Raw genomic sequence first — 23196 nt, forward strand, 5'->3', positions numbered from 1 at the left:
TATCCACACCTAGCTCCGGTCCGTTGGGTTTATTTTAATATCTGCTTAACTTTGAATTCCTATCTCCAGGACTCTTAAATACTTCACTCACTCTTACTTTCTATCCGTACCTCTCAACAAATATCAGCTTTGCAAACCTCTCGGGGGACTACTTCTACCAATACTTCGGGGTGTTCAAGCCAGATTCCGTATCTGACAGATCTGAGGCTCCCTGTACTCTTTCTCTCTCCATCTTAGTCTACTTAGGTGTGCCTGTCTGTGGATAGTGCTAGCCATTCCCTGCTCCGCAACTCATCTATCGCCACTTGATCCTTCTTGACCCAAGCGCTCCTATCTAGTACACATTTACTGTCTTCTCTCTAAACCAGAAGAGACTCAAGTCGACGACGACCTGACTTACAAGGTGGTTCTTATCGGCATTATAGCTCTATAGTAGCCATCACCAACACGAACGTGCAATTCTCCCCTCACAGCAAGCCACATCTTTGAAAAATTACCATCAGAATCCTTCGAACTTTCACCTGCATTCAAGACTGCCTATTGAGAAGGGATCTTTACCAACGATTCTAAGACCTTCTCTGGATTTCACCGTACCATCAAGGGCCACCAAGTGCCCCGGACGCGAGCAACCAGTGCTCCCCACATTCGTCTCCCATCCTTGAACCGTATTTCTCCGTGCTGAAGGCTGCAAGTCCATCCCGGACACGAATACCTGGAGCACCAAGGAAACGACATTGACAGGCATTAGGGTAGGCAGAATCACTCAAACTGACTGATACCAATTCATTGCTGAATTTTTTGGCTGAACAGGAGTTATCCTCCCGAGTCTGCTTTCTAAGGCAGCCCCAGTCTGAGGTCGGACTCAAAAGCAAACTATGGCTCACAACACACAAAGTACGGCCCCATCAGTCTCTCAGCTTCGAGTTCTCCATGTTTTTCGATCCTAACCCATGATAGATTACGGCTGGCACAACCGGTCATCCCAGCCTTTACAACCTCCTTCGATGGGTGTAGATCAACAGCCTTACTCTCATCCTCCGACACTTCCTCCAGCCGGTTTCGTAGTGGGATACGCTCCTCAACCACCTAGCTCACATGGCTACTATCACCCAGCGGCATCCTCACAGCAGTATCTCTGCTCACCACACCCCAGTCTTCCTCACGATCGACATAGCTCCAGAAGGCAAGCTACTTTTTGAGCCCTATGATGTTATTTTATATTCGAGGCACGGTCACTAACTCATTTGTCCATAGTTCTGCCGTCCCATACACATTTCCTTCAATTCCCGCTAGTCCTTCAACAATAGAGCAGACATATAACTCATCGTAAGCTGCCGTCAATCCTCAAAAGCTGACAATCGACCCGCTGATTTGATATCAGCTCGCCTTACATGCTCCAGCAGTCAAATTACATGTTAGGTCATGGCCCTTTACTTCCGTGAGCTTTTCCTGCCAATTTTTCACTGTCTAATCAGCCCCAAGGCTAATTCTATTCTGAGTTCAATTAGCCCACATCCAGGTCCATTGGCGGTCAGCCCTCAACCGCATAGTATCACCCCTGCAGAGTCACTGTACTCATCACCCGAATCCGCTCCCACATCCTCCGACGCAGACCGTCAGGTACGAGTCATCAGCTCACGACCCAAGCCCCAATGTTGGGATCATGGGTGCAATGGGCGTGAATTCTCAACATTTAGCAATCTGCTCCGCCATCAAAGGGAGAAGTCAGGCGTCGTTGCAAAAGCCGAATGCCCCAGCTGTGGTGCTGTTTTTACTCGCACAACAGCACGAAATATCCATGTGGCTCAGGGGAAATGCAAGAGTGGAAGAGAGTCTTCTGCAGAATAGCGTACCAGACTTATACTTGAGTAAATACAATACGCAGTCCTCTTCGCGATTGAATGGTTATGTGAGAGCAATAAAGTCTCCAGAGGTCTGAGAAATCAATCAGCCAAGTAAAGTCTCTAAAGACAGATCCTATTATGACCCCCTCAATGGAAAGACAGCGCCATTTGGAAGGACTGGTGATGATCTAACAGTGCTGCAATGAATGTGGTTTGTGACATCCATTGCTCCAAACGATACAAGAGTTAGCAAATGTGTTTTTGAATCAAGTCACATTCGTCATTGAAGAAAAGAGTACCGCGAGGTTCGTCTAGACTAGCAACCACCCCAGCAATGTCCAATATAATAATACCTCTCTGTTTCTTGAGCCTCAATGCACGTGGTGCTTACATCACCAATCACCTGATCGGGTTCGTTATCAAGTGAGAAGCGCTGGATGACTGGACCGTGAGAGTGTCAATACTTGTGACTCATTCTCGTCCATCGCAATGTCGTCTCCCTTTTGAGATCAAATCCTTCTTAAGCGCAAGATCTACTTTTTCCCAGCTACTTGCTAAAATTGTTTGTGTCTCTGCATTGTCTTGGCCGGTGTTCGAGCCTCCAATCCCAGCATCAACATCACTTGGATCCACAAGATGACTTTCACCATACAGAAATTCCATTGCAGATGTGAAGAAAACATAGCTCGCTTACAGATATTCAATCTTTTGCCGTTCCTCATATTACAACTTGGGCAGGTAATGATATAAAGCTCTCTGTCATTTCTAAGTCGCGACTTCTTTGATCAATTTTTGTTCGTTGCATTTCCTGTGATTTTGGTCCGGCTGCGGCTTCCTTCGATATACTTGAATCATGGCATCTATCTTTACTTATGATCCGGACCCGCCAAGAGTCTCCTCGCCATGGTCAACATCAGGGTCTTCGACGCCTCAGGTTGCAGCGAGTGGACCTCGAGGCATGGCGATTCGGACTCGTTCCGGCACGGAGCTGGACCGTGCGGATCCAGATTTCCTGTCCGACTATGGAATCACAAAACTGGAGCCAGAACCACAGGAGGGGCCCACCGAATACAAGTTACATCTACTCTTACGCTCCCGTCGGCTCTATAATTCTATGTCCACTGGTCATGTAGTAGGCGGTTCCTATCATTCTCGTGCTAGCCTACCTACCTCTGGCCCGACCCATTCAAGCTATGAATCGAGTTTGAGATCAGCGCAGGCTCGCTCGACACAAAGCCGTCAGCAACGCCTGCAGCAGCTGACGACACAGCTGCTCTGGCGCTTGCAGCAATCGTCGCCGTTCCATTCGTCCACGACTGCCAACCTAGTGCTTCCAGTACTACCGGAAGCAACGCCTCAACTCGGTGCTCCCCAAAAACCAACACGTCTGCTGCCTGGCCTTGAGGAGAGTCAAGGTGCTTTGTACGAGATTGGTGTGGCTGACGACGGGACCTTCGTTGGTCTTACGCAGGATGAGCTGGAAGAAAGCTTGGCGAACCTGCAGGTCATGGCGGCCAGTCTGGGTTGCAAAGTTGAGATTATGCGCAGAGTCATAGTCGGTGAATGTGAATGGGCCGACTGGAACGAAGACTCGTGCACCGAAACGGTCGATCCTTCCAAGACTCATACAGAAAGTCTCTGGGTTGCGGAAGCCCTGGTCAGTCCGGACTTAGAATACTACAAATTGAAATCGCATCGGGATATATTGGGTGATGAGTCTGCCACGAAAGACGCCCAGCCGAAGGTCATCTGCGAGGATGATCATTCCAACACGGAGCAAATCCGGATATCCATCACTGGGCCGAGTGCGGCCGGAAAGTCATCTCTCCTGGGTACTTTGACATCATCTGTCCTCGACAACGGGCGAGGGGCTAGTAGATTGAGCCTTCTCAAACACCGTCATGAGATCTCCTCTGGAGTAACGAGTTCCGTCGCGCAAGAATTGGTGGGCTTTGTGGCGAATGGACCATCCAACAATCCTGTCGAAGTGGTCAATTATGCATCTGGTAATGTCGCAGCCTGGGATGACATTCATGCCGCCACCAAGGACGGCCGTCTGGCTTTCTTGTCTGACCTCCCAGGCTCAGTGCGCTATCTGAAGTCTACTTTGAGGGGACTGGTGAGCTGGGCTCCTCATTATGTGATGCTATGTATCCCGGCCAATTGTGACGAAGAGACGGCCTCAGACTCTGTCGGCAGTGCAGCAGAGCAAGTCACGGAAATCAATCTGGCTCTATCGCACTTGGATCTTTGTATCAAACTAGGAATACCGACGGTGCTTGTGATTACAAAGATGGACGTTGCTTCTCGTGCAGGCCTGAGAAACAATCTGACCAAGGTCTTATCAGCGCTGAAGCTTGCAGGCAAGAAACCTGCAATGCTACCTGTACAGTCTGTCTCCCCTGAACAGGTGATAGATCTGCAACATATTGGGCACAATGATTGTGAAGAAGTCAACAAGGTCGTGACTGCCGCGAATGCTGACTGGTCCCTGACAGTCCCTATTGTTCTCACCAGCGCAGTCAATGGTACAGGTGTGGGGAAGTTGCATGCTTTCCTTCGATTCCTCCCCATTCCTCAGAGTCCATGCTTGAGGAGTGTAGTGCTGCCTGAACCATCTCCGCCCTTGCATCTTCCTGCAAATATTTTCGATGTCGATGAAGTATTTGCTATTCCTCCCTCAAAGGTCTATTCGGCGCCCACGGAGAATGGTAGAAAGAATCATGGCGTTGTCCTCTGTGGTCTAGTTCGCTACGGAGCTATCTCTGTGGGGGATGAGCTTCTGATCGGACCTTTAATCTCCAACTCACAGGCTGAGACTGAGAACATATCATCAGGTCAGAGGAATCGACTGGGGCGAAGTAGACCCTCTTCCGGAGAGTTCTCGACTTCCTTTCCGCAAGGGTTTCTATCGGGCAAAGCGACCTTTCCTGCGGAAGCACACTGGCAGCGCGTACGAGTCGTCAGCGTCAGAAACCTCCGATTACCGGTCCGTACTCTCATCCAGGACCAAGTAGGCACAGTTGGTATTGAGTTTCTGCCCTCTACCCAGCATGGGGAAGGCCCGCACTTAGGAAAGGTTCGAAAGGGTACTATACTGGCCGACATTCCACCCACATTAAGGACAAGGGCCGCCTTGTTCCACACAGGGTTCGTTGCCAGTTTCCCAATGACCGAATTTTCTTCAGCTGTTTCTCCACCACTGCTGTTGGGCGGCAACGCCATTGCATACATTGCAAATGTTCGTTCTACGGTGAAAGTAACCAGCATGACACTTGCGGGGGACGAGATCATCTCGTCTCCGCCATCTCCTACCGAGCCCGTATTCTTCAACTTCGACAATGACGCTGGCGATCGTGGGAAGAGGAACACATCCGAAGTCAGTAAAGTGGTAAATGATTCCAGCAACTCAAGCCAGGGGGAGGTCAAAATTACATTCTCTTTTGTTACGTCGGTCGAATGGGTGGAAGTCGGCTCTCTTTCGCTTATCATACCAGGCACTTCAACGGCCCTGCCTCCTGGGCAAGGCGCGCCACCTACTTTGGGTCTTAATGGTTTCGTGGGTAGGGTTTGCGATGCCATATCCTCAGATTCACCAGAAACCGAGTGAATTGTGCACTTTAGCGATTCGACTTTTCTTATTTTTTCCACATTGATTTTCTTGCATGTTTGTTACTCTGAATTTAGTTCTTGCAATATTCCTGCGTTTTTAACTACATGATCACTTGGCGAGAAGCATTAGTTCCATGTTGATGTTAGTCATCTGCTATAAGCGGCCTATCTAATCCTTTCTTCTTATATCGTACCGTTGCTCTGCTTCGTTGTAGACATTATTCCTGAAGCTCCTGAGTCTTGGTCTCATGGACCTCCACGCTAGCTGTGTTGGTGGCACGTGCGGGTCTGGGGTAAGCTAAGCTAGCCTAAATGCCTAAGGCCCCCGCCCACTAAGCGGCAACTAATCCCTGCAGCCTTACTGCCTCAGGAACACCGCTAACTCAACTCCCCAACAACCTCAACTAACAACTTAGCTCCCAAGCTATTCCTTTCAACTTCACCAGCTCTTTAGCAGCCTTATGTGGTGCACAGCACATCTCTGTCTGTGGGGAGACCTTTTCAGTCTCCTCCCCTGTTCTTTGAGCGAAACCTGCAAACACAATTATTATCGCTGACCGGGCTGTTTGGTTCCTGTGATTGGTAGATCCCAGCCTTTGTGCTACGGTTCTTCTAGCCTGCGTGTTCCCGCCTGAGCCTATCTGGTTTCCTTACCAAACCCACTTCACACCTGACCTTTTCATAGCTGCGGGCATCAAGCGGTTGGAAGTTACCTCAGCCGAAGCATCCATATACCTGACCGTTCGTTGCTGCTTTAGCCACGTCTGACTTGTGTCCCATCACTGGTGATGCTATCACCCCTCATCGGCGTCAACGGATAAGCTATCGCGTACTCCCTTCCAACAACCCCGCGAAGCAAGTGGATTCTGTGCTAGTTGTTTTAAGATGGATGCAGATTCGGTTTTGCCGGTAGATGAGGAAGAGTTCGTTTCGGGAACGAGCCAGGCCACAACCGCCCTTGGACATCGCTCTATGCAGAAGGATGAAACCCGCCATACGATCACATCGTTGGCAGATAGTTTCGCGCAAAATGTCTCCCTGGAGTCAGCATCACCGGGAACAGCCGACACCGACGTTGGGTTGGATTGTGAAATGCCTCAAGTGAACCACCACAACGACGACGGTAGTTCGACTACGTCGGCAAGGAAACCACTGCATTTGCTGGATCTACCCCTGGACATACTGCAAGTCATCATGAAAGAGGTGCGCAGATGTGATCTGGCATTGTAAGCCAATACAGCTGATACTAAACATACCATCTCCTTATTCTATAGGTGACACATACGAATGATCTGACATCGCTGGCTTTGACTTGCTCCGCTCTACACGCCTTAGCGATTCCACAGATGTACTCCCGATTCGACATAGTATGGCCCGACACGTTATCATCCTCAGACCATCCTGCGGGCGTGGATGCCCTCTCATATGGTCTCGCAACCTTGGTCATGGGAGAGAACCTATTCTACGAGCTTCCATCAACCGGTCGCTTCAACAACCCATGTCTGTATTGCGGTCATAACAATAAGCATGCGCAAGAGCCAAGGCAGTTAGTAACAAATTCGATGCGGCACATGCGACGCGGGAACTATTATGCGCAATATACGAGGAAGTTTTCGGTGGGAAATGGCCCTTTGGCCTGGGTCCAGGAATATGCTGTGAATAAGGAGACCGGTAAAATGCTCGGGACACTGGTTGCGCTAGCCGTAGCTCGGATGGTCAACCTGGAGACCTTCATCTGGGATATGCCGACAGGTGTGCTACGGGATGTCTGGATTGCGCTATCGTCGCTAGCCACTCGGCCGGGCCATGACTGTCGCCTCGAGCGCGTCTGGGTTCGCTGGCATGATAATACAGAGAATGCGATGCGATCTAGTCTTCTTCCGGCCGCATCTGCAAGCTCGCCATTTCAGAAATACGCACATGTGGAATATCCTTCCTTGTCGATTCTACCTCCTCTGAGAAGCTTGAGCGTACTCGACATCGATGAACCGTCGTACCTCGAGGAAATGGCCGTGCTTATTGATCGCTCACGAGACCGCTTGAAGGAACTGCGTATCGGAATCTCGTCCAAGACATACCAGGCTGACTGGCTCAAGCCCAAGGAAAGCCCGTCTGCGGGACATCAGGATACATCTACTGAAACACCACTCGATTGGCCTAAGGCTGGAGGCGTCCTTGAAATTCTTGCTGGCGAATTCAAGCCCCAGCCGTGTCCCGTGGAGAGATCTGTTCGCGCTTCCTCGCTTAAGGAAGGAACCGAGCGAAGTGGAGATATGTTTGCCGAGCAAGTCTTAACAGAAGACCTATTAGTAGATGCAGGCTCTTCAAGTGCTGGTGTGGTCGCAGAGTCTCGGTCACCGCAAGCTCCGGGGGCAGTTTCTGCGGCTCAGGTGCCTGGAAATGGCTCCCCCGGCAACGACGGCATGGATCTTATGACTGTATCAAGTCACTCAATAGAGAATAAAGCTCCAGTGGATGATCCGAACGAGGCTTCGAAGACGCTGTCCAGCAGCCCGACTGGCTCGGATCTGGTATCTGAGCGGCAAGCGCTAAAGCTGGAAACCTTGGAGCTAGAGCGCGTTTATTTATCTATTCCTCTCATTCTGCAAGTTATTGATTGGACTCAGCTCACCACAATGACCATTCTCCGCTGCGATGGGCATGAGAAACTCTGGAGAGCTCTACGACGCCAATTTGCGCCGTCTACTAGGCATGAGAAGAAAGATAACATTGGCTCTTGCGAGTATAGTCTAAGACTCAAGCATATTCATACGGACTCCGTGTCCCCATACCTACTGTTGTTCATCAAGGATGCTATTGCCCCCAACACTTTGGAAACTGTCTTTCTGCATGAGGCACCCTTGTATGACTCTATTGTTCATACCGATGCGATCTACCGAAATATTCTACGCGCTCATCGGTTGAGCTTGAAAAAAATACTGATCGATAGCACTGAAAGATCACCAAACGGGAATGAGATGGGGACAAGCCGTTGGCGCAAGTGGATGTTCACCCGGAAGATGATCGCTTTCATTACTAGTGGACGCATGCCCCAACTGCGTGAGCTTTCTATGACAATCAACTCCAAGGATTGGGTAGATTCTCTTATCTCATCTTACTTCAGTCACGAATGTACCGCTGATGATCATCTAGCACTATTTTCTCCAAAGACTTCCCTTCATTCCTCATCTCCGTGCTCTTCACATTTCGCACATCGCCAATCCCGTGCATCGCAATGCCAAAGAACTGGCACTGCAGATCCTTGACATTGTAACCATACGCCCTGATGTTGGAATCGGCTACATTGGCATTCAAAACAAATGCTACGAGATTCTCGAAAGCAAACGTGGCGAAAAGTACGATGATCCAGACGATACGGACGATAGCCACAGCGATGGATGGGTTCCTGGAGCTGGACCATGGACAGCGTCTGCGATGAACGATAGCGAGGACGAAGATGGCCTGGACAGTGTCCTGGATTCGAGTTCCGAGCTGTCCTCGTCCGAGGAAAGTTCATTAGATGACGAATCTAGTACGAGTTTCAACAAATCCCGGCGAGCTTTCAAACTACGGGAGATTTTGTTTTATGATGATAAGATAGCCATTTTCAAGGCTCGACATGGCGTTCTGTAATTCTGGTTTCGGGGATCTAGTTTTGGGATTTGATAGGCCTTTTTGTAAGAGATACCATTAAGCGATAATTCAGTACTATGGTGCAATATACCTACTTGGTCTCTTCATCTGAACTTTTGCTGTAAGGAAAGTTCCTTAGATCTCTTTCGTGTTGAGTGGAAGTGGTCACTGATGTTGGTCACGTGACTGGAGCTCCGTCCTTCCCTCAGAATCAGTTCTGAGCCGCGATCACTTCTGGGCGACATCAGCTCGCGAGAGACTTGGCGAAAACACCTGCACTCCTCCTGATTGATCTCGACCTTCTATCAGGTCTCTTTGAATATTCCCTAGTCTATCTCTGTCGGTAATTGGGTTTACGTGCTCTCGCACATTAAAATCGGCCAAGATGAAGCTCGTTCGGTCAGTACATCGCAGTCAAAATCGCAACTTCTGATTGAGAAGCTGCAGCGGTCTCAGAGAATACCAAAACTGACAATCTACGTTCCTTGTAGATTTCTTATGAAATGCGCCAATGAGACGGTGACGATTGAGTTGAAGAATGGTTCGTCTCCTCTGTTTATCCACGATATAGTCATGACCGTTTTTCGGTCCCGCGCCTTTTTGCAAATCGAACATCCAGGCGTTCTGAATCGACATCACAGTTTTCGTTCTCGCGACTGACAGATCTCGATACTCTAGGGACAATCCTCCACGGCACCATCATCTCTGTCTCCCCGCAGATGAACACCGCTCTCCGCACCGTCAAGATGACACCCAAGGGCCGCGATCCCATCTCCCTAGACACGATCAACGTCCGCGGCTCCACGATCCGGTACTTCATCCTCCCCGACAGCTTGCCCCTCGACACCCTGCTTGTGGACGACCAGCCGAAGCCCAAGAACAAGGCGCGTAAGGAGACGGACCGCGGCCGCGGCCGTGGCGGCGGTGGTGGTGGACGGGGCGGCAGAGGTCGTGGCCGGGGTCGGGGACGCGGTCGGGGTTTCTAGATGACAACGGATAGATTTATCCATGGCTTTGGGAGTTTATTCTTTTTCTGTCCATTTGTTTTTCATTGTTGGGTGATATCTGTGATATGTGGTTTCTTCTTTCCGCTCGCGTGTTGACGACGGGCGAAGAAAAGCATTAATCTACGACTTTTTCGATGGGTGTGGTCCCATGGCCTGTGGAGGGCCGCCGAAGGGGCTGCGTCGGTTCGTCCCCGATTCGAGCGCCATCGCGAAGATACCTCTCGGTGCCGTCCGATGGCCTCCGAATTGCGCATGATCGGTTGAAAAGGAGACAACCAGGGAAGATGGTCTTGTTAAGTGGAAAGGAGTTGACTGAGGCTCCCTTCAAGATCACTTTTCTTGAGCTATCGGGGCCCAACCGATCGCATATGCTCCAAAATATGCAATTCCTGTACCTATCCGAATCGAATCAAACGATCCAGAACCTTTAATGATGAAACTAACTCCATTGTCCCTGACCATGCTAAAGCGGTATACATGTCAAAATCATAAGTTCGTAGCGTCTATTAAACCCCTTCCTTCCAAATCCTTACGATAACCAACTTCTCCCACCCAGCCTGCGTCCCACTGTTCCCAACCGTCTCGGCCCTCCATCCTCCTCCCCATCCGCGTATCCGCTCCTTGACCTCCTGCGGCCGGTTCTGCGCACAAAGTAGCACATACGCCACTCCGCGCTCGGGATGCAGCACACCGGGGATCGCCTCAAGCAACCGGTTCGTCGTCTCCATCCCATCCATGCCCCCCGCGTACGTCAGCGAGAGGAAATACGACTCATGCTCGAACTTGGCGGACCGCGACATCGACGCCGCGGCGGCCTCGTGCTCCGTCGCGGAGGGCAGGCGCGGCAGATCCTCCGTCGGCACATATGGGGGGTTGAAGAGGAGGACGTCGACAGTGCCTGGGCGGAGGGGGCTGCAGAGGTCCGCGAGGACGGAGGAGAGATGTGCGGATTTGAGCGGGGCGTCGTGCTGGCGCTCGTGGATGGCTGTCTGGACTGTTGTGCGGGTGGCGAGGCAGGCGTTTCGATTCACGTCTGTGCCGAGGGTGAGGATATCGCGGCGGCCGAAGATCTCGTGCGAGTTCGCGGCGACGAAGCCGAGGACGACGCCGGAGCCGGTGCCGACTTCGACGATGAGGGGGCTGGGCGGGGATTGGGTGCTATTGAAGCGGGTGGAGAGCCATTCGGATTCGGATGTGGAGGAGAGGGTGTCGAGGAAGAGGTAGGAGTCTTCTGAGGGCTCGTAGATGGTGTCGAAGGAGACGTGGTCGGTGGATGGTGTGGGGAGCATGGCGGTGGTAGACGCTGCGCGAGCGTTACAGATATGAGGTTTTTCTCGAGTCGTAAGTATGTGCTATCTCGGTCGCCGCCAGTTAAGCTCATAAATAATGGTGTAGTGGTACGTCAATTGGCATTCTGCGTGTCAATCCCTAATAATGGATGAAGTGTCTGTACTTTCCGCTCATTATTTTATTTTATGAAGCTATCCACATCAACTCTCTCTCTGATGTGATTCGCCCTCTTCTCGCCGCCTTCCGGGATGCGTCTCTAACCGCGGCAGTATATTACTCGGCCATTATATCATTCCCCGGTCTATCCATCTGCCTCTCTACATCGCTCATCCCAACTTTCGTTGCTTTCCAACTTCATACCGACAAGATGCGTCTCTTCCACCGCCTCCTCATGGCCACGCCCTCAACAATAGGCTCCAAATCCAGCCTCAGCCAAGCCATGGCTCTCCTCCCCCCGCTCCCGCTCTACCGCCGCATCCTCCGCGTCCACCGCAAGAAGCTCGATCCCGAAATGCGCATCCTCGGCGATTCCTACGTCAAGAGCGAGTTCCGCGCGCACCGCGACGTGGAGAATCCGCTGCATATTGTACGTTTTCCCCTCCCCCCCCCCCAACCTCCTTTTCTTCTTCCCCAGCTTTCCATGTCGCTAGGAGCCTGTGGGCTGTACAAATGGGCAGTTGCTAAGAATGGTCCGGGCAGATCGGTTTCTTGACGGAGTGGCAGCTGTATGCGCAGAAGTTGGAGGGCGATTCCTGGGCCGGCGAGAAGCTGGACAAGTCAAAGTTGGAAAAGATGAGTGGTAGGTTTGCCGTGCAGCGTCCGTCGGGTAGTTGGGAACTTGCGATTTGCTAATGGTTCTATTTTTGGGGGGGGCTATAGATCAGCAAATCGGTCAATTGTATGAGTTGATGCAGGCGATCAAGGATACAAATGGGGAGGGCAATAATGAGTCATGATCGATTCTTGGTTTGAGTTGGTTTACAGCTATGCGGTGGTGATGGTCGTGCTACCGCGGCATGCACGCTAGGCTTATGGGCTGGAGTCGACTGCTCTGAGGAGCCTCTCTCACACTCAAAAAGTTGCTGTTGTACACTAACATCTGTTGGCCATGATTGGCAGGGGTTTGGGCTGTTTCTCGATAATGACTATGGCGTCCGGATGTATATAATTCTGCTTAGATCAGCGGTGCATGATTCGATATATCAATACTCATTTGAAGCCACAACTGACAGCCTCGAATGCCATCTGTATGAAAGTACAATTTGAACCAACGCATGCACATTCTATATAAATAACAGCCCAATTCTTTAATTCTGTGACCAAGGATCTTCCAGACCACCATTCACGCCCTACCAACTACAAGATATGACTAATCACCCAAATAATCGTAGATAAACAAGCCCTTCCCCACAAAATATATAGAGGCAGTTTACTCCGTATAGCTTATTCACGAATCCCACCTACACTAAACACTACCCCCCCTCGCCCTCGCCCCCTTTTTCATAACCACCCAAAATGCCCACCTGTATAATGGAGAACCCGGACTCCAAAATCCCCCCTCCCCCCTCAGCCCTCCAGACAGCCCCCTCCCTCCAACCCCGCCACGCAACCCTCAAAGACGGCAGCCCTGTGACTCTGTATCCGATTGCAAACGGGGCAGCAAGCATCCCGCGCGGGCTGGTGGAGCTGCTTGACCGCGAGTTCCGCGCGGAGGTCGAGCACGGCTGCACGTATCCCATGGAGGAGGCGATGAGCACGGACAAGTTCGCCGAGTACTGGTTCGGGACGTTTGCGGTTGTGGCGCTGGTGGGGGCTGAGGAGAGCATTCGCGAGGAAAGGGATTGGGAGGCGGAGTGTCTGGGGACATTTTATATCAAGCCGAATTACCCTGGTGAGTAGGTGTTGGATATGTGTGTGTTGCGGTGGATGGTTTTCGGGATTGTTGTTGTGGAGCTGACTGATGTGATGGGATGTAGGCCGGTGCTCGCATGTGTGTAACGCGGGATTCCTGACTATGACTGCTGCGAGGAATCGGGGCGTTGGGATTGTCATGGGAGAGGCGTATCTGGAGTTTGCTCCGAAGCTGGTAGGTTCCCCCTTTCCGTGTTTAAGGGTAACGCGATTGTACAGTTGAGTTGAGAATTGAACAGGGGTACAAATATTCCGTGTTCAATCTGGTGTTTGAGAATAATGTCGCCTCGGTCAAGATCTGGCAGAGACTCGGGTTCGAGGTCATTGGAAGAGTACCCGGTGCTGCACGGTTAGCGAACAGCGAGGAGTTGGTCGATGCATTGATCTTCGGGAGAAAATTGGGCGAGTAGAAGAGTTGAAATTGATGCACAGGCAATGTACAGTGTAAATATGTAAATAGTCACAGGCATAATGAAAAGGATATCACACAATGTATTGAATGAATAGACCGTACACCGAAGGGCCCTCCTAAGTGCAACACAATAGAATAAAAGAAATACAATAGCCGCTAAGCACAAATGCAAAGGGGGAATCAAGCGAACCCAGTCTGTCCCTCAAAACAATTTGGTATATGACACCATCGAGACCCAGCGAGCTGTAAATGCATATAAACCGGAACGGAAACCGAGAAATGAGAAAGAGGTGGGGTTGAAGAGTAGTAAGATTGAACTGATATTTCATCTCATAGCAAGAAAATGATTAGCGCACTGATAGTATTGTAGCAGGATCATCGCCATGGTGGTCGTTCAGCGAGTTTAGAACGGGAGCCAGCAGCGCTGTCTCGACCACTCAGCGGCTTGGGCAACGGAAGCAAACTGATGCGTCGGTTACTCGAATGGCCCAGCGAGGTCCCAGGGCGAGGCGCCTTAGTCGGGCTCAGCAAGCCCGAATCCTGGCCATGCGAAACACTACGGCTGAAAGACGATCCTGCGTAGCTTTGCCGATTCCGAGGAGTGTTGGCAATGGGTGGTGCGCCTGGTCTTTGGAACTTGCTGTAAGGGGGAGGATCAAGAATGAGCCCTGAAGGAGAAGGAGATGCAGTCCGCCCTGGGCTACGAGGGGCGAGTCTGCTCGAGACCCGGCTCATTGACCGCGTATTGCACGGTGCAGGTGATACAGATTGATCTCGACGAGATGAATTCGGCACGGGCATGGTGGAAGAGGTTCGAGACGTCCGGGCGGGAGCAGAGGACTTGCGGAGGGGGGTGTGGGATTTGTAGGTGTGACCAACATCCAGATCATTGGTGTTGGTATTCGTGGTCCACCGGGGACGATTGTTCAACGGTGATGGTGGAGGTGGCAAGCGCGATACCTTACGCGTTGCGGGTGTTGGCGTCATCGCCACATCTTTCTTGCTGGGCGATGAGCCTGAGAACGAAGAAGGTTTGGGGATGGCTGATTTTAGTCCAGTGGTGAGAGTGGAGGCTGCTTGTGGTAGCCCAGAGTACCGTCGAACCTTGGACATGGCGGTCCGCGCTGCTGTACTACCAACGGAACTGCCACGCCTGCTCGAGGTGCCCAGGGGCGTGGATGATCCCTTGAGAGCGTTACCAGGGGTCATCACCACCGAGGAGGCGGGAGAGCTTCCAGGTGTATCGACGACGCTGCTCGTCAGTGGACTATCCATGGTGATGATGCTGGATATCGAGTCACGCAATTGATGGGTCTTGGCAAGATTGAGATCGTCCAGCGATGAGTCCATTACTTTTAGACTCGCTTTGAGCGCATCCACGCGAGACGACATATCCGACAGAAGCCGCAAGATTTCCCCGTTCACAGTGAGGCGGTCCTTAACACCTTTCTCGATGATGGAGACCACCCGTTCAATGGCGGGAACATAATGCATCTTCTTGGCCTCATAGCTCTCAATCCTTTTTGACAAACCCGCTGGATTGTGAAGATGCGCGCCGGTCTCGAGTGCTTCTTGCATCTTCGCGATACTGCGCTCAACGGACTCAAACATTTTGTGAGCCTGTCCCCCAGCATTGCGGAAAACCAAAATCCACTTGTCTTCGCTGAGCTCCTTGCGTAGGGCCTCTGCATCGGTTTCTAGGACTTTGTAGCTGTTCTCAAGTTGGCTGCGGCGATCTTCCAGTTCCTGGCAAGCACTTGGAAAGATGCGCTCGGCTCGAGACTGGAACATGGACAACCTCATGGGCAAGAAATCAAGTGAGGCGCGTAAAGGTTGCATTCGGGCGAATAGTGCCATAAGGTTGGAATGGTTGGAGTCGTCCTGTGGGGTTTGGATGATGGGCATTCCCAGGGGTGGTGCAACGGAAAGGATGGGTCCCATGCTAAAGCGTTTGCTGGACAGGCCACCGTTCGACGGGGTCTCCTCAACGATCGTCTCCAACTCGTTGATATCCAAACCATTGCTGCATGTTTCATGCTCGCTCGACATAGTGAAGTGCCGTTTCTCCTCCATCTCGAAGACCAACCGGCTGAGGTTCTCAGCCTCCATGCCCACATCGCCCAGTACATTGCTCCAGAGCTCCTCCCATTCCATTGCCAACTCCACTTGCTCCTTGACGCCTTTTAGTCGTGCTTTGATTTGCGCCCAACTCTGCAGAATGGAATCCATTTGGACGACAATCGTCTTCAAACTGTCCGGGCTCACATTGCCTATGTCTTGCCGCAATTGCACTTTCTCAATCGCGTTCACATAAACATGGACTAAGCTCTCAAACCGTGTAATGGCTTTGTCGACGCCTTCCAAACCCTCTCTTCCGCCCGCCGCAGCCCACTCCACATCATCCTCCGCATCTAGACCACTCAGCACATCCGAAGCCTTCCTAATCCAGATTTGAATCTGTTCAGCGGCCCCCATCAGGGCCTTCACAGCTGCTGGGGCATTTGGAATCCCGGTGATGCTGGCCGCCAACGTCGCAGGTTGTGGTAGAGTTATGGATGTCAGTTGCGACAGCTGATTGCTGAATGAGGCTCTCGAGAAGGAATAAATCGACTCAGTACGCTGTAGGCCCCTAGGATTGAAATATGACTGGTCGTGGGAAGAGGCACTAGACGGCGGGGGGGAATCTTTCGGGGGAGGCGGTGGCGGTGGGGGCTGTTGCGCTTTGTTATCGCTGGTGCTTTGAATGTATTTTTCGAAATCAGTCTGATCTGGGTAATGGTCTGTTGTCCCCGACTCGATGCCTCGCGGCATCTCAGATTGCTCAACATCAGACATGGACACTGGTGGTTCTTCAGGCACTGCGACCTTGTCTGAGGCGTCTTCCTCCAGGGAAGCTTCCACCACGGTGGTATGAGAGGTGGCCGGGGTGTGCTCGGAAGGTATCAGGGTGGGTGGTTCGATATCCTCGATCACCGGTTCTGCCGGTTCCGATTCCACTGGCGTTGTCGGCTGGTCGGTGGTACTGTGCGGTAGGTCCTCCAAAGCATCCGAGGGACTATGCCGGGCGTCCTCTTGCTGACTTGTTAGATGAACAGCATTCCAGGACCGACCTCTCTTCTCAATCTTAATGGATAAGTTCTGATGCAAACTGTCAAGCTCCTTGATATGTTCCTCCGGAATCCGACCGACGTTGCCTGGGCTCCGGGAGGGCGTGAGGGTCCTGCTACTGCCGTCCAGCAATTTCACGCGCGCAGCTAATCCAGGAGACAGGCGACGAAGGATGGAGGCTCGGACGAGACTTTTATCAAAACTGGTCTGTTGTTGGTCCTGGCTGTCGTAGCCCTCGTCTTCGTGGTGACTGCTGCCGGCACTCCGAACACTTCGCAGGGATGATTTGGACTTGATGCGGCGCGGTAAGGGCTCGTCGTCTGGAGAGCAGACCGACACTGAAGGAGCCGTGGGAGGCGAGTAGGCCGGTGAGGTGGACGAATGATTGCCTAGGTCGTTGCTCGTTCCGGGATCTGGGAACTGGCTGGTGGCAGTAGACGTAGTCGAACCGGTGAATATGGCACGCATGGGTACAATCCACAAGGCGACCACCCGCGGCCTAGAGTCGCGAGAGCTAGAGACGTAGAACGACGAAAATGTGGGCTGAGGAATGTAGATTGTTTGGATGGTGCTGGGCTGCGGTGGCCGGAGCTAGTGTTGTCGGGAATCCCTGTGTTGTCTGTCCAGTGTCCACTACAGTGCCTCCCTTCGTCCCCCCTTTCTGTTTGGTCCCGGGAAATTTCGCGCACTCCTGGAATGCTGCGAGGATGAATATTGGATATTAACGATGGAGAGTTTCGTAAGACCCAATAGGTTCTATTTGATATAACAATTGATTGATTGAGAGAGAGAGAGAGAGAGAGAGAAAACGAGTGGTCGGGCTACATCATTGATAGTTGTTAGTCGTTTAGTGGTCCGTCAGCGAGGGACAACAACAAGTCACAAAATCCAACGGCGGACACTGAAACAGCCTAAGGTAGTAAGGCGCGTCAGGCCAGCTGCACGTCCTGCCTCAGGCGGCCTTTTCCTTAAAGTGTTTAATATCTGTCTAGTAACGAGTTACTCCGTACTCCGTAGTGCTATCAATCTCAAGTCCCTATGATTATTAAACTACTAGATAATGCCAACGGTTGATCGCCTGCAGCCTCGATTTAATTGAGTTAATGATTGTCAGACTGCTTGGACTCCTAGAATGGTCCTTCATTACCCAGGGAGAGACAATTGCATATGAGTATGATTCTGGTGGAGATTTCCTCTAAAGCCTCAGCCAAATTCCCAGGTAAATAAATAATGAATAAGCAGAGTGAAAAAGCCATGATAACCCAGACATAATTCAACCATGGAACCCAATGTAAAGGGGAAAAAATGCCTGTTGGATTATTGCAGCCCAATATCCCGCCGGAGGAAAAACCCATCAATGTCAAGATGGCTGGCCAACCAATGGACAACAATATATGCAAAACAACCAGCAGGAGAAGAATGTAGAAACCCCAACCAGCGACATGGGCAAAAGACCTCAAAGACTAAAAAAAAAAAAAAAAGACAACAAGTAAGGGGTATCAAAGTGGTGGACAGCAAACAGAGAACTCAATACGTGGTACCACTCCTGCCGTACCAGACTCTCCTCTTCTCTTCCTCCGGTTAAGCAACGCAGTGCAAAATATATGTATCCTGTAGTGGCCCGTTTGATTGTAGAAACCACGCCGTGTCAGGGTTATACAGAATCAACTTCTCCTAGACTGTCACTCTTGGGACGTGCAGCAGCAGATGGCGTCTGCGGTCTCTGCCAGTCGCGCATCAGTTCCTCCCGCACGGCATGACACCATGATAACAGCGCTGCATCGAATTTTCTCCAAGCTTCATCGCTGCCGCCATGAACAACACCCATTACGTCCATCTCGATCTTCGTTTCCCACCGGATCTCCGCAGCCTTGCGCCAGAAGCGAAGATTCTCCGCGCGACGGTACGGTTTCGCAACATCCTGATGAAATGATTTGATCTCGCCAAATGGTCGCTTTGACTTCTTGACCGCCTGATTATGGATCCGAACCAGGTCTCGGCCATCTTGCAGCCGCTCAAGGAAGGGTGTTGGTAACGCGGTATCGTCTGTGGGAGTCCAGCTTGGCAGGTCCGCATCGGCATCCATCAAGCTGCGTAGAAACAACTCTTCGCGCTCGCGCTCCCTGCCATCCCAGTCTCCGCTCGCCCATTCCCATCCTTTGCGCTCTTTCGCTTCGAGCGCCTCGAACTCTTCTTCCTTGATGAGCATCTGGCGGACCCCCGACATCCAAGTCACTATCGTCGATCGCTCGTCCTCGCGGAGCCCCTCAGAGAAATTCCGGGCAGCCCAGCGCTTCAGAACCTCAAGCACGTTTAGCAGTTCTTGGCGTATCTCTTTCTCGGATTTGATGGACACCAATCTCTCCGGGCGTTCATGAGCCGTATAATACACCTTGGCCGCTCGGATCGCCAGTGTAACCGCATCCAAAATACGCATGCCTTGGATCTCATGCCACCCTTGCGGCGCATGAGCCGTTGTTGGCCGGGCGGGTGAATCGTCCCCACAGTCCGAGACGACATCGTGAGAGACCCTGATCCGCGGTGTGATCATTTCCGGGGGTGCGTCTTTCTGGTTCCCGAGATCCTCGATGTTTTTCTTGGCCTTGTTCAGCGCGCTGACCAGGTCCCTCCGTAACGCGAGCACATCGGGGGGTGGTGGGATATGGTGTGTCTTGACGCTGTACGTGCTCACTGTCGGGGGAAGCATCATCTCATCCTCATAGTCGTCGTCCACAGCGTCCGAGAACCCGTCCTCCGTCGTCGGACTTTCCATTAGATCATCAATGAACCGCGCATTCGGTGTCAGGAGAAGTCGCGGGACTTCCTCGGGGTTCTTCTTCTTCTTTCTCCATTCCCGAGCATTGCCACCTTTGCCCTCTAGCAGACCCGTCCGCGCGAAATAGTACTGCAGGTGGGCAATGCTCCCCAAACTCATGACACTCTCGCGGTGTTTGGCCGACTCGGCGAATTCGGCGCCCTGGGGTCGAATGTAGCCATGTCGTCTTGACGATGTGGAAATGGTCGATCTGGCATCAGCGGACGTGGCGGAGGAAGCCGACAGCGACGAGACGGTGGAGAAAGTACGACCAGGAGACGGGCATGAAGAGATTGCAGGCGTCGCTGGGATTGATGGAGATGGCGATGAGGCTCTCGCAGGCGAGAGGACGGATTCTGATTCAAATGTGTCGTCCATAACTGTCATCTCCAGCCGTCTGGGCCTCTTGTACCAGTAGGCTTGGTATCTGTCGATCCGGATGACGCAACCGTGTCAACTCGCGTAGGAGATCCTTTCACGCAACGGGGATGCAAAAGTTGATATCAAGTCGACGCAAATATGTAGTGATGTTGTGCGAACTCAGAAGTCAGGTACACAAATCAGACTTCGGCCACAGCACACTCGCTCCGGACACTTGGTGGTGGTGATTATTTGATCGATCGGCAAGCGAGTCAATCGTTTGAGGGTTCAAAAGGGGCTTTTTTTCACCCAACTAATAGGGGAAGCGGGTCAATAGTCCGAGGGCAGATTGGAACACGTCTATCCGTACCATTGTGAGGATTCGAAGTATTTATAGTACCAAGTGGGCAAATTTCGTGTCTTTCAACTTACATCTAAGACTCCTGGTAATCAAAACACTCTTGCTCTGTCTCTCAAGATCTTCGACCGTCTCCCCCTCCCCATTCTCTGTTATCTTCTGTCTCACTTCCGTCGTTATCCTTTCAGGCACACCCGCCTAGTCCTACTTAAATCAGCAGCAACCAGACTAATTAGTCCCGGTCTGGCTGTGTTGGTGCTTTGCCTAAATGGGTTTAGCGTAGTCTGATGCTTGGTGCTGCCCCGCATTCGAGAGTCACGTCCCATACATAGTCTATCTACTGTCAACTACACTTGTAGGTGAAAAACTTGGAAGAGCAAGAGTCTATAGGATTCAAAGATTATATTGTGGAAGAGGAGGTATTCTATAATGATCCAGGTATCGCTCCAACGCCGTGTCTCTCTGTAAAGCTGACAAGACAAAAAATGAACAACCCTCCTGGAACTCCGTGGAACTCCATGACGATGGAAATGAAGCTCTAATGAGAAACGACGCATACAAAACAAGCAGTCTAACCCATGCTGGCTTCAAGTGCACAAATAACAAAGGGAAAAGTCTGTAACAATTGTGTTTAGATGACCTCTTTTCTTTCCCATCCGAGGGGCTTCATGATCTCAATCCCCTTCGTCGGATGAGGCTTGGACGGGTCCTTGTACTTGGCTGCGTAGGGATTGGGATCCAAGTTGTGCTTGAGGTTTCCGAGGGTGTGGTTAACCTCGCGGTGCTTGGCTTCGTCGGCTCGAATGTATAGCAGCAGATCTTTCATGGTGCGGTGGCCTTCAGGCATGTTCCAGTACTGGACGGCGATTTCCGGCGCCTCTAGCTTCTCCCAATCGGGCAGCTTCCCGGTTTCGAGGTCTTTGAGGGCCCGTGTGTAGGTGATAACGGCTTCCTCTTCGAGGTATCCGACGAATCGGTGGCAGGTGCGAGGAGACACCAGGTAGGAGAGGAAGAATCCGTTGAAGAAGACGCCCTGGGCTCCCAGGACCATGAGACGCATGAACCATCCCGGCTCAGCAAGCTTGAGGAAGGTGAGCAGATGCATTCGCTCGTTGTATGCCTCCTCGAGGAGAGTCTCGATCCTGTTATCGTTAGCTTGGAACTTCCAAGAACAAACGGAAGGTGTTTTCTGAGACATACCATCCATTGTCTCTCTTCATCCGCCTCAAACTTCTCAGATGTCTCAGCATGCCTCCAACCATTCCCGGCACACCAGCCACACTCTCCAGGAAAATAAACCGAGTAAGCCATTTCTGCTCGGTCATTTGGAACTTGGTGTTGCTTTCCTGGCCCGGCTTGGGATGCTTGTATCCCGACAACAGGTCCATACCCCATCTGAGTACTCGGACAGTACCAAGTGCTACCCAGTCAGACCATGTCTTGGCATCGCGATGAGCGATTTCGACGTTGTGCATTTGCTCCTCGGAATAACTGCTCGTCGTCAGCATGTCTGGATCGATCGAATGTGAAAAGCCGTGGTGCGGGAAGTACATACATGGGATGAACCCAAGCAGTCTCAACCTCTGTGATATGAGGGGCCTTGGGCGGAGGGAAATATTCTTTGATCTGGCGCTGCGGTGTGGAAGAGATATATCGCTTTGTGTTGGCTTGGAAGCGGTGGTTGTTGTTGTTGCATGCAAGCAGCGGGCGACTACATCGTAACCCAGGTGTGGCCGTAGCATTTGCATAGCCTCGAAGCGTGAGCTGCAGATGTGATTTTGGGATTGACGCAGCCCGTAGGGGCATCGTTACCGCTATGGAGCTCATGATGGTTGTGGTGAATATCAATAGACTAGGAAAGGTCTTTGTGTATAGCGTTTAGCGTTTAGCGTGAAGAGGTATAATGAAACCTTGGTAGGCTCCAGACTCCGAGTCAAGTGGATAGAGATTTGAATAATAGAATAATGACTACGGCTTACTGTCCCCTACGGTGCTGGCCTTTTATATCCAACCCATTCCAGATATCCAACATGGCTAACCCCTATGGCAAACCCCGGAAGCGAGGCGGAACCAAACATAGACAAGGAATATCGAACCGGGACGAAACAAGAAATAGCCTCATGTAGCAGATTCCTAGGCGTTCCGATATACCTTTTCTCGTATTATCCTATCAAATCCTCAGCCGGACCAGAGTTTGCGAGACTGTGAGCGCAAAAATTTGAGTATCAAGAAACAAATATCTGATAGAGTCAGATTTTGGTTCCGACGATGTCTGTGGCTGGTGGAGCCTGAGGAACCAGTGGACAGGCCCTGGTATTTAGAAAAACCTAGAATGAACGTCGAAGTTACAGAGAAGCCTCTCATCGATACCAGTCGCAACGCGAACGATGGCACTATAACTCGATTGCCAAGCGCTCCCAAGTCTAGGCAACGATATACGTAGTCCTTGGACGAACAAGAAGCAAGTCAAAAATGCTTCCCATTATCCCTGCGGCAAGACAGCATCTGAAGCCGATGTTGGTGTTATCTAGTAAGTGTCATCTAAATACGATATCGTTCTGCGTAGAATACAGCGGCATGCCATGTGACTTCGGAAGGAGCCGGGTCGTTTCAGACGGCGAATGAGTCAAGTAGCGACTTAGTCAGCCATTCTAGGAGTGTGGCCGAAGAAAGATCGGGATGCAGCAATACTCAAACGGGCTTCACCTTCACGGGGTTCGGTCTTTCGGAGTCCTTGCTGACATCTCTCGGTGACCTTTTGCGCGACTATCTCCGTCACGGTGGATGGTTTTGGATGCCAAATTGTCCAAGACTCTTGCTTGATGTTTGGAACGCCGATCCAAGAG

At 51.5% G+C, this 23196-nt stretch overlaps 10 protein-coding genes across 10 annotated transcripts, besides 2 other annotated features; 6 read left to right on the forward strand and 4 right to left on the reverse strand.

The window, feature by feature from the left end:
• Positions 1-1422: 1422 nt before the first annotated feature.
• ACLA_089500 (uncharacterized protein) lies at positions 1423-1939 on the forward strand (the record flags this gene model as incomplete). The annotated part of the gene is made up of 2 exons (XM_001272683.1): positions 1423-1438; positions 1509-1939. 2 exons carry the CDS (start codon positions 1423-1425, stop codon positions 1937-1939), a joined length of 447 nt encoding a protein of 148 aa, XP_001272684.1.
• A 758-nt stretch (positions 1940-2697) lies between these two features.
• On the forward strand, positions 2698-5454 carry ACLA_089510 (uncharacterized protein; the record flags this gene model as incomplete). The annotated part of the gene is made up of 1 exon (XM_001272684.1): positions 2698-5454. The coding sequence occupies one exon, from the start codon at positions 2698-2700 to the stop codon at positions 5452-5454; it is 2757 nt and encodes a 918-aa protein (XP_001272685.1).
• Positions 5455-6341: 887 nt separating this feature from the next.
• On the forward strand, positions 6342-9089 carry ACLA_089520 (F-box domain protein; the record flags this gene model as incomplete). The annotated part of the gene is made up of 3 exons (XM_001272685.1): positions 6342-6659; positions 6731-8551; positions 8610-9089. 3 exons carry the CDS (start codon positions 6342-6344, stop codon positions 9087-9089), a joined length of 2619 nt encoding a protein of 872 aa, XP_001272686.1.
• A 385-nt stretch (positions 9090-9474) lies between these two features.
• Positions 9475-10075, forward strand: ACLA_089530 (mRNA splicing protein SMD1; the record flags this gene model as incomplete). Its single annotated transcript, XM_001272686.1, has 3 exons — positions 9475-9488; positions 9581-9630; positions 9768-10075. The coding sequence occupies 3 exons, from the start codon at positions 9475-9477 to the stop codon at positions 10073-10075; spliced, it is 372 nt and encodes a 123-aa protein (XP_001272687.1).
• Positions 9993-10045: a microsatellite.
• A 527-nt stretch (positions 10076-10602) lies between the features above and the next one.
• ACLA_089540 (S-adenosylmethionine-dependent methyltransferase) lies at positions 10603-11385 on the reverse strand (the record flags this gene model as incomplete). The annotated part of the gene is made up of 1 exon (XM_001272687.1): positions 10603-11385. The coding sequence occupies one exon, from the start codon at positions 11383-11385 to the stop codon at positions 10603-10605; it is 783 nt and encodes a 260-aa protein (XP_001272688.1).
• A 368-nt stretch (positions 11386-11753) lies between these two features.
• ACLA_089550 (succinate dehydrogenase assembly factor 3) lies at positions 11754-12342 on the forward strand (the record flags this gene model as incomplete). The annotated part of the gene is made up of 3 exons (XM_001272688.1): positions 11754-11972; positions 12086-12185; positions 12266-12342. The coding sequence occupies 3 exons, from the start codon at positions 11754-11756 to the stop codon at positions 12340-12342; spliced, it is 396 nt and encodes a 131-aa protein (XP_001272689.1).
• Positions 12343-12901: 559 nt separating this feature from the next.
• On the forward strand, positions 12902-13707 carry ACLA_089560 (GNAT family N-acetyltransferase; the record flags this gene model as incomplete). The annotated part of the gene is made up of 3 exons (XM_001272689.1): positions 12902-13277; positions 13363-13472; positions 13537-13707. 3 exons carry the CDS (start codon positions 12902-12904, stop codon positions 13705-13707), a joined length of 657 nt encoding a protein of 218 aa, XP_001272690.1.
• A 377-nt stretch (positions 13708-14084) lies between these two features.
• Positions 14085-17285, reverse strand: ACLA_089570 (KAR9 family protein; the record flags this gene model as incomplete). Its single annotated transcript, XM_001272690.1, has 1 exon — positions 14085-17285. The coding sequence occupies one exon, from the start codon at positions 17283-17285 to the stop codon at positions 14085-14087; it is 3201 nt and encodes a 1066-aa protein (XP_001272691.1).
• Positions 17286-17599: 314 nt separating this feature from the next.
• Positions 17600-17623: a microsatellite.
• An 848-nt stretch (positions 17624-18471) lies between these two features.
• Positions 18472-20010, reverse strand: ACLA_089580 (uncharacterized protein; the record flags this gene model as incomplete). Its single annotated transcript, XM_001272691.1, has 1 exon — positions 18472-20010. One exon carries the CDS (start codon positions 20008-20010, stop codon positions 18472-18474), a length of 1539 nt encoding a protein of 512 aa, XP_001272692.1.
• A 971-nt stretch (positions 20011-20981) lies between these two features.
• ACLA_089590 (alternative oxidase) lies at positions 20982-22177 on the reverse strand (the record flags this gene model as incomplete). The annotated part of the gene is made up of 3 exons (XM_001272692.1): positions 20982-21492; positions 21551-21841; positions 21906-22177. 3 exons carry the CDS (start codon positions 22175-22177, stop codon positions 20982-20984), a joined length of 1074 nt encoding a protein of 357 aa, XP_001272693.1.
• Between the last annotated feature and the right edge of the window lie 1019 nt (positions 22178-23196).

The sequence above is a fragment of the Aspergillus clavatus genome, genomic scaffold, assembly GCF_000002715.2.
Source record: "Aspergillus clavatus NRRL 1 1099423829798 genomic scaffold, whole genome shotgun sequence".
Lineage (NCBI taxonomy): Eukaryota > Fungi > Ascomycota > Eurotiomycetes > Eurotiales > Aspergillaceae > Aspergillus > Aspergillus clavatus.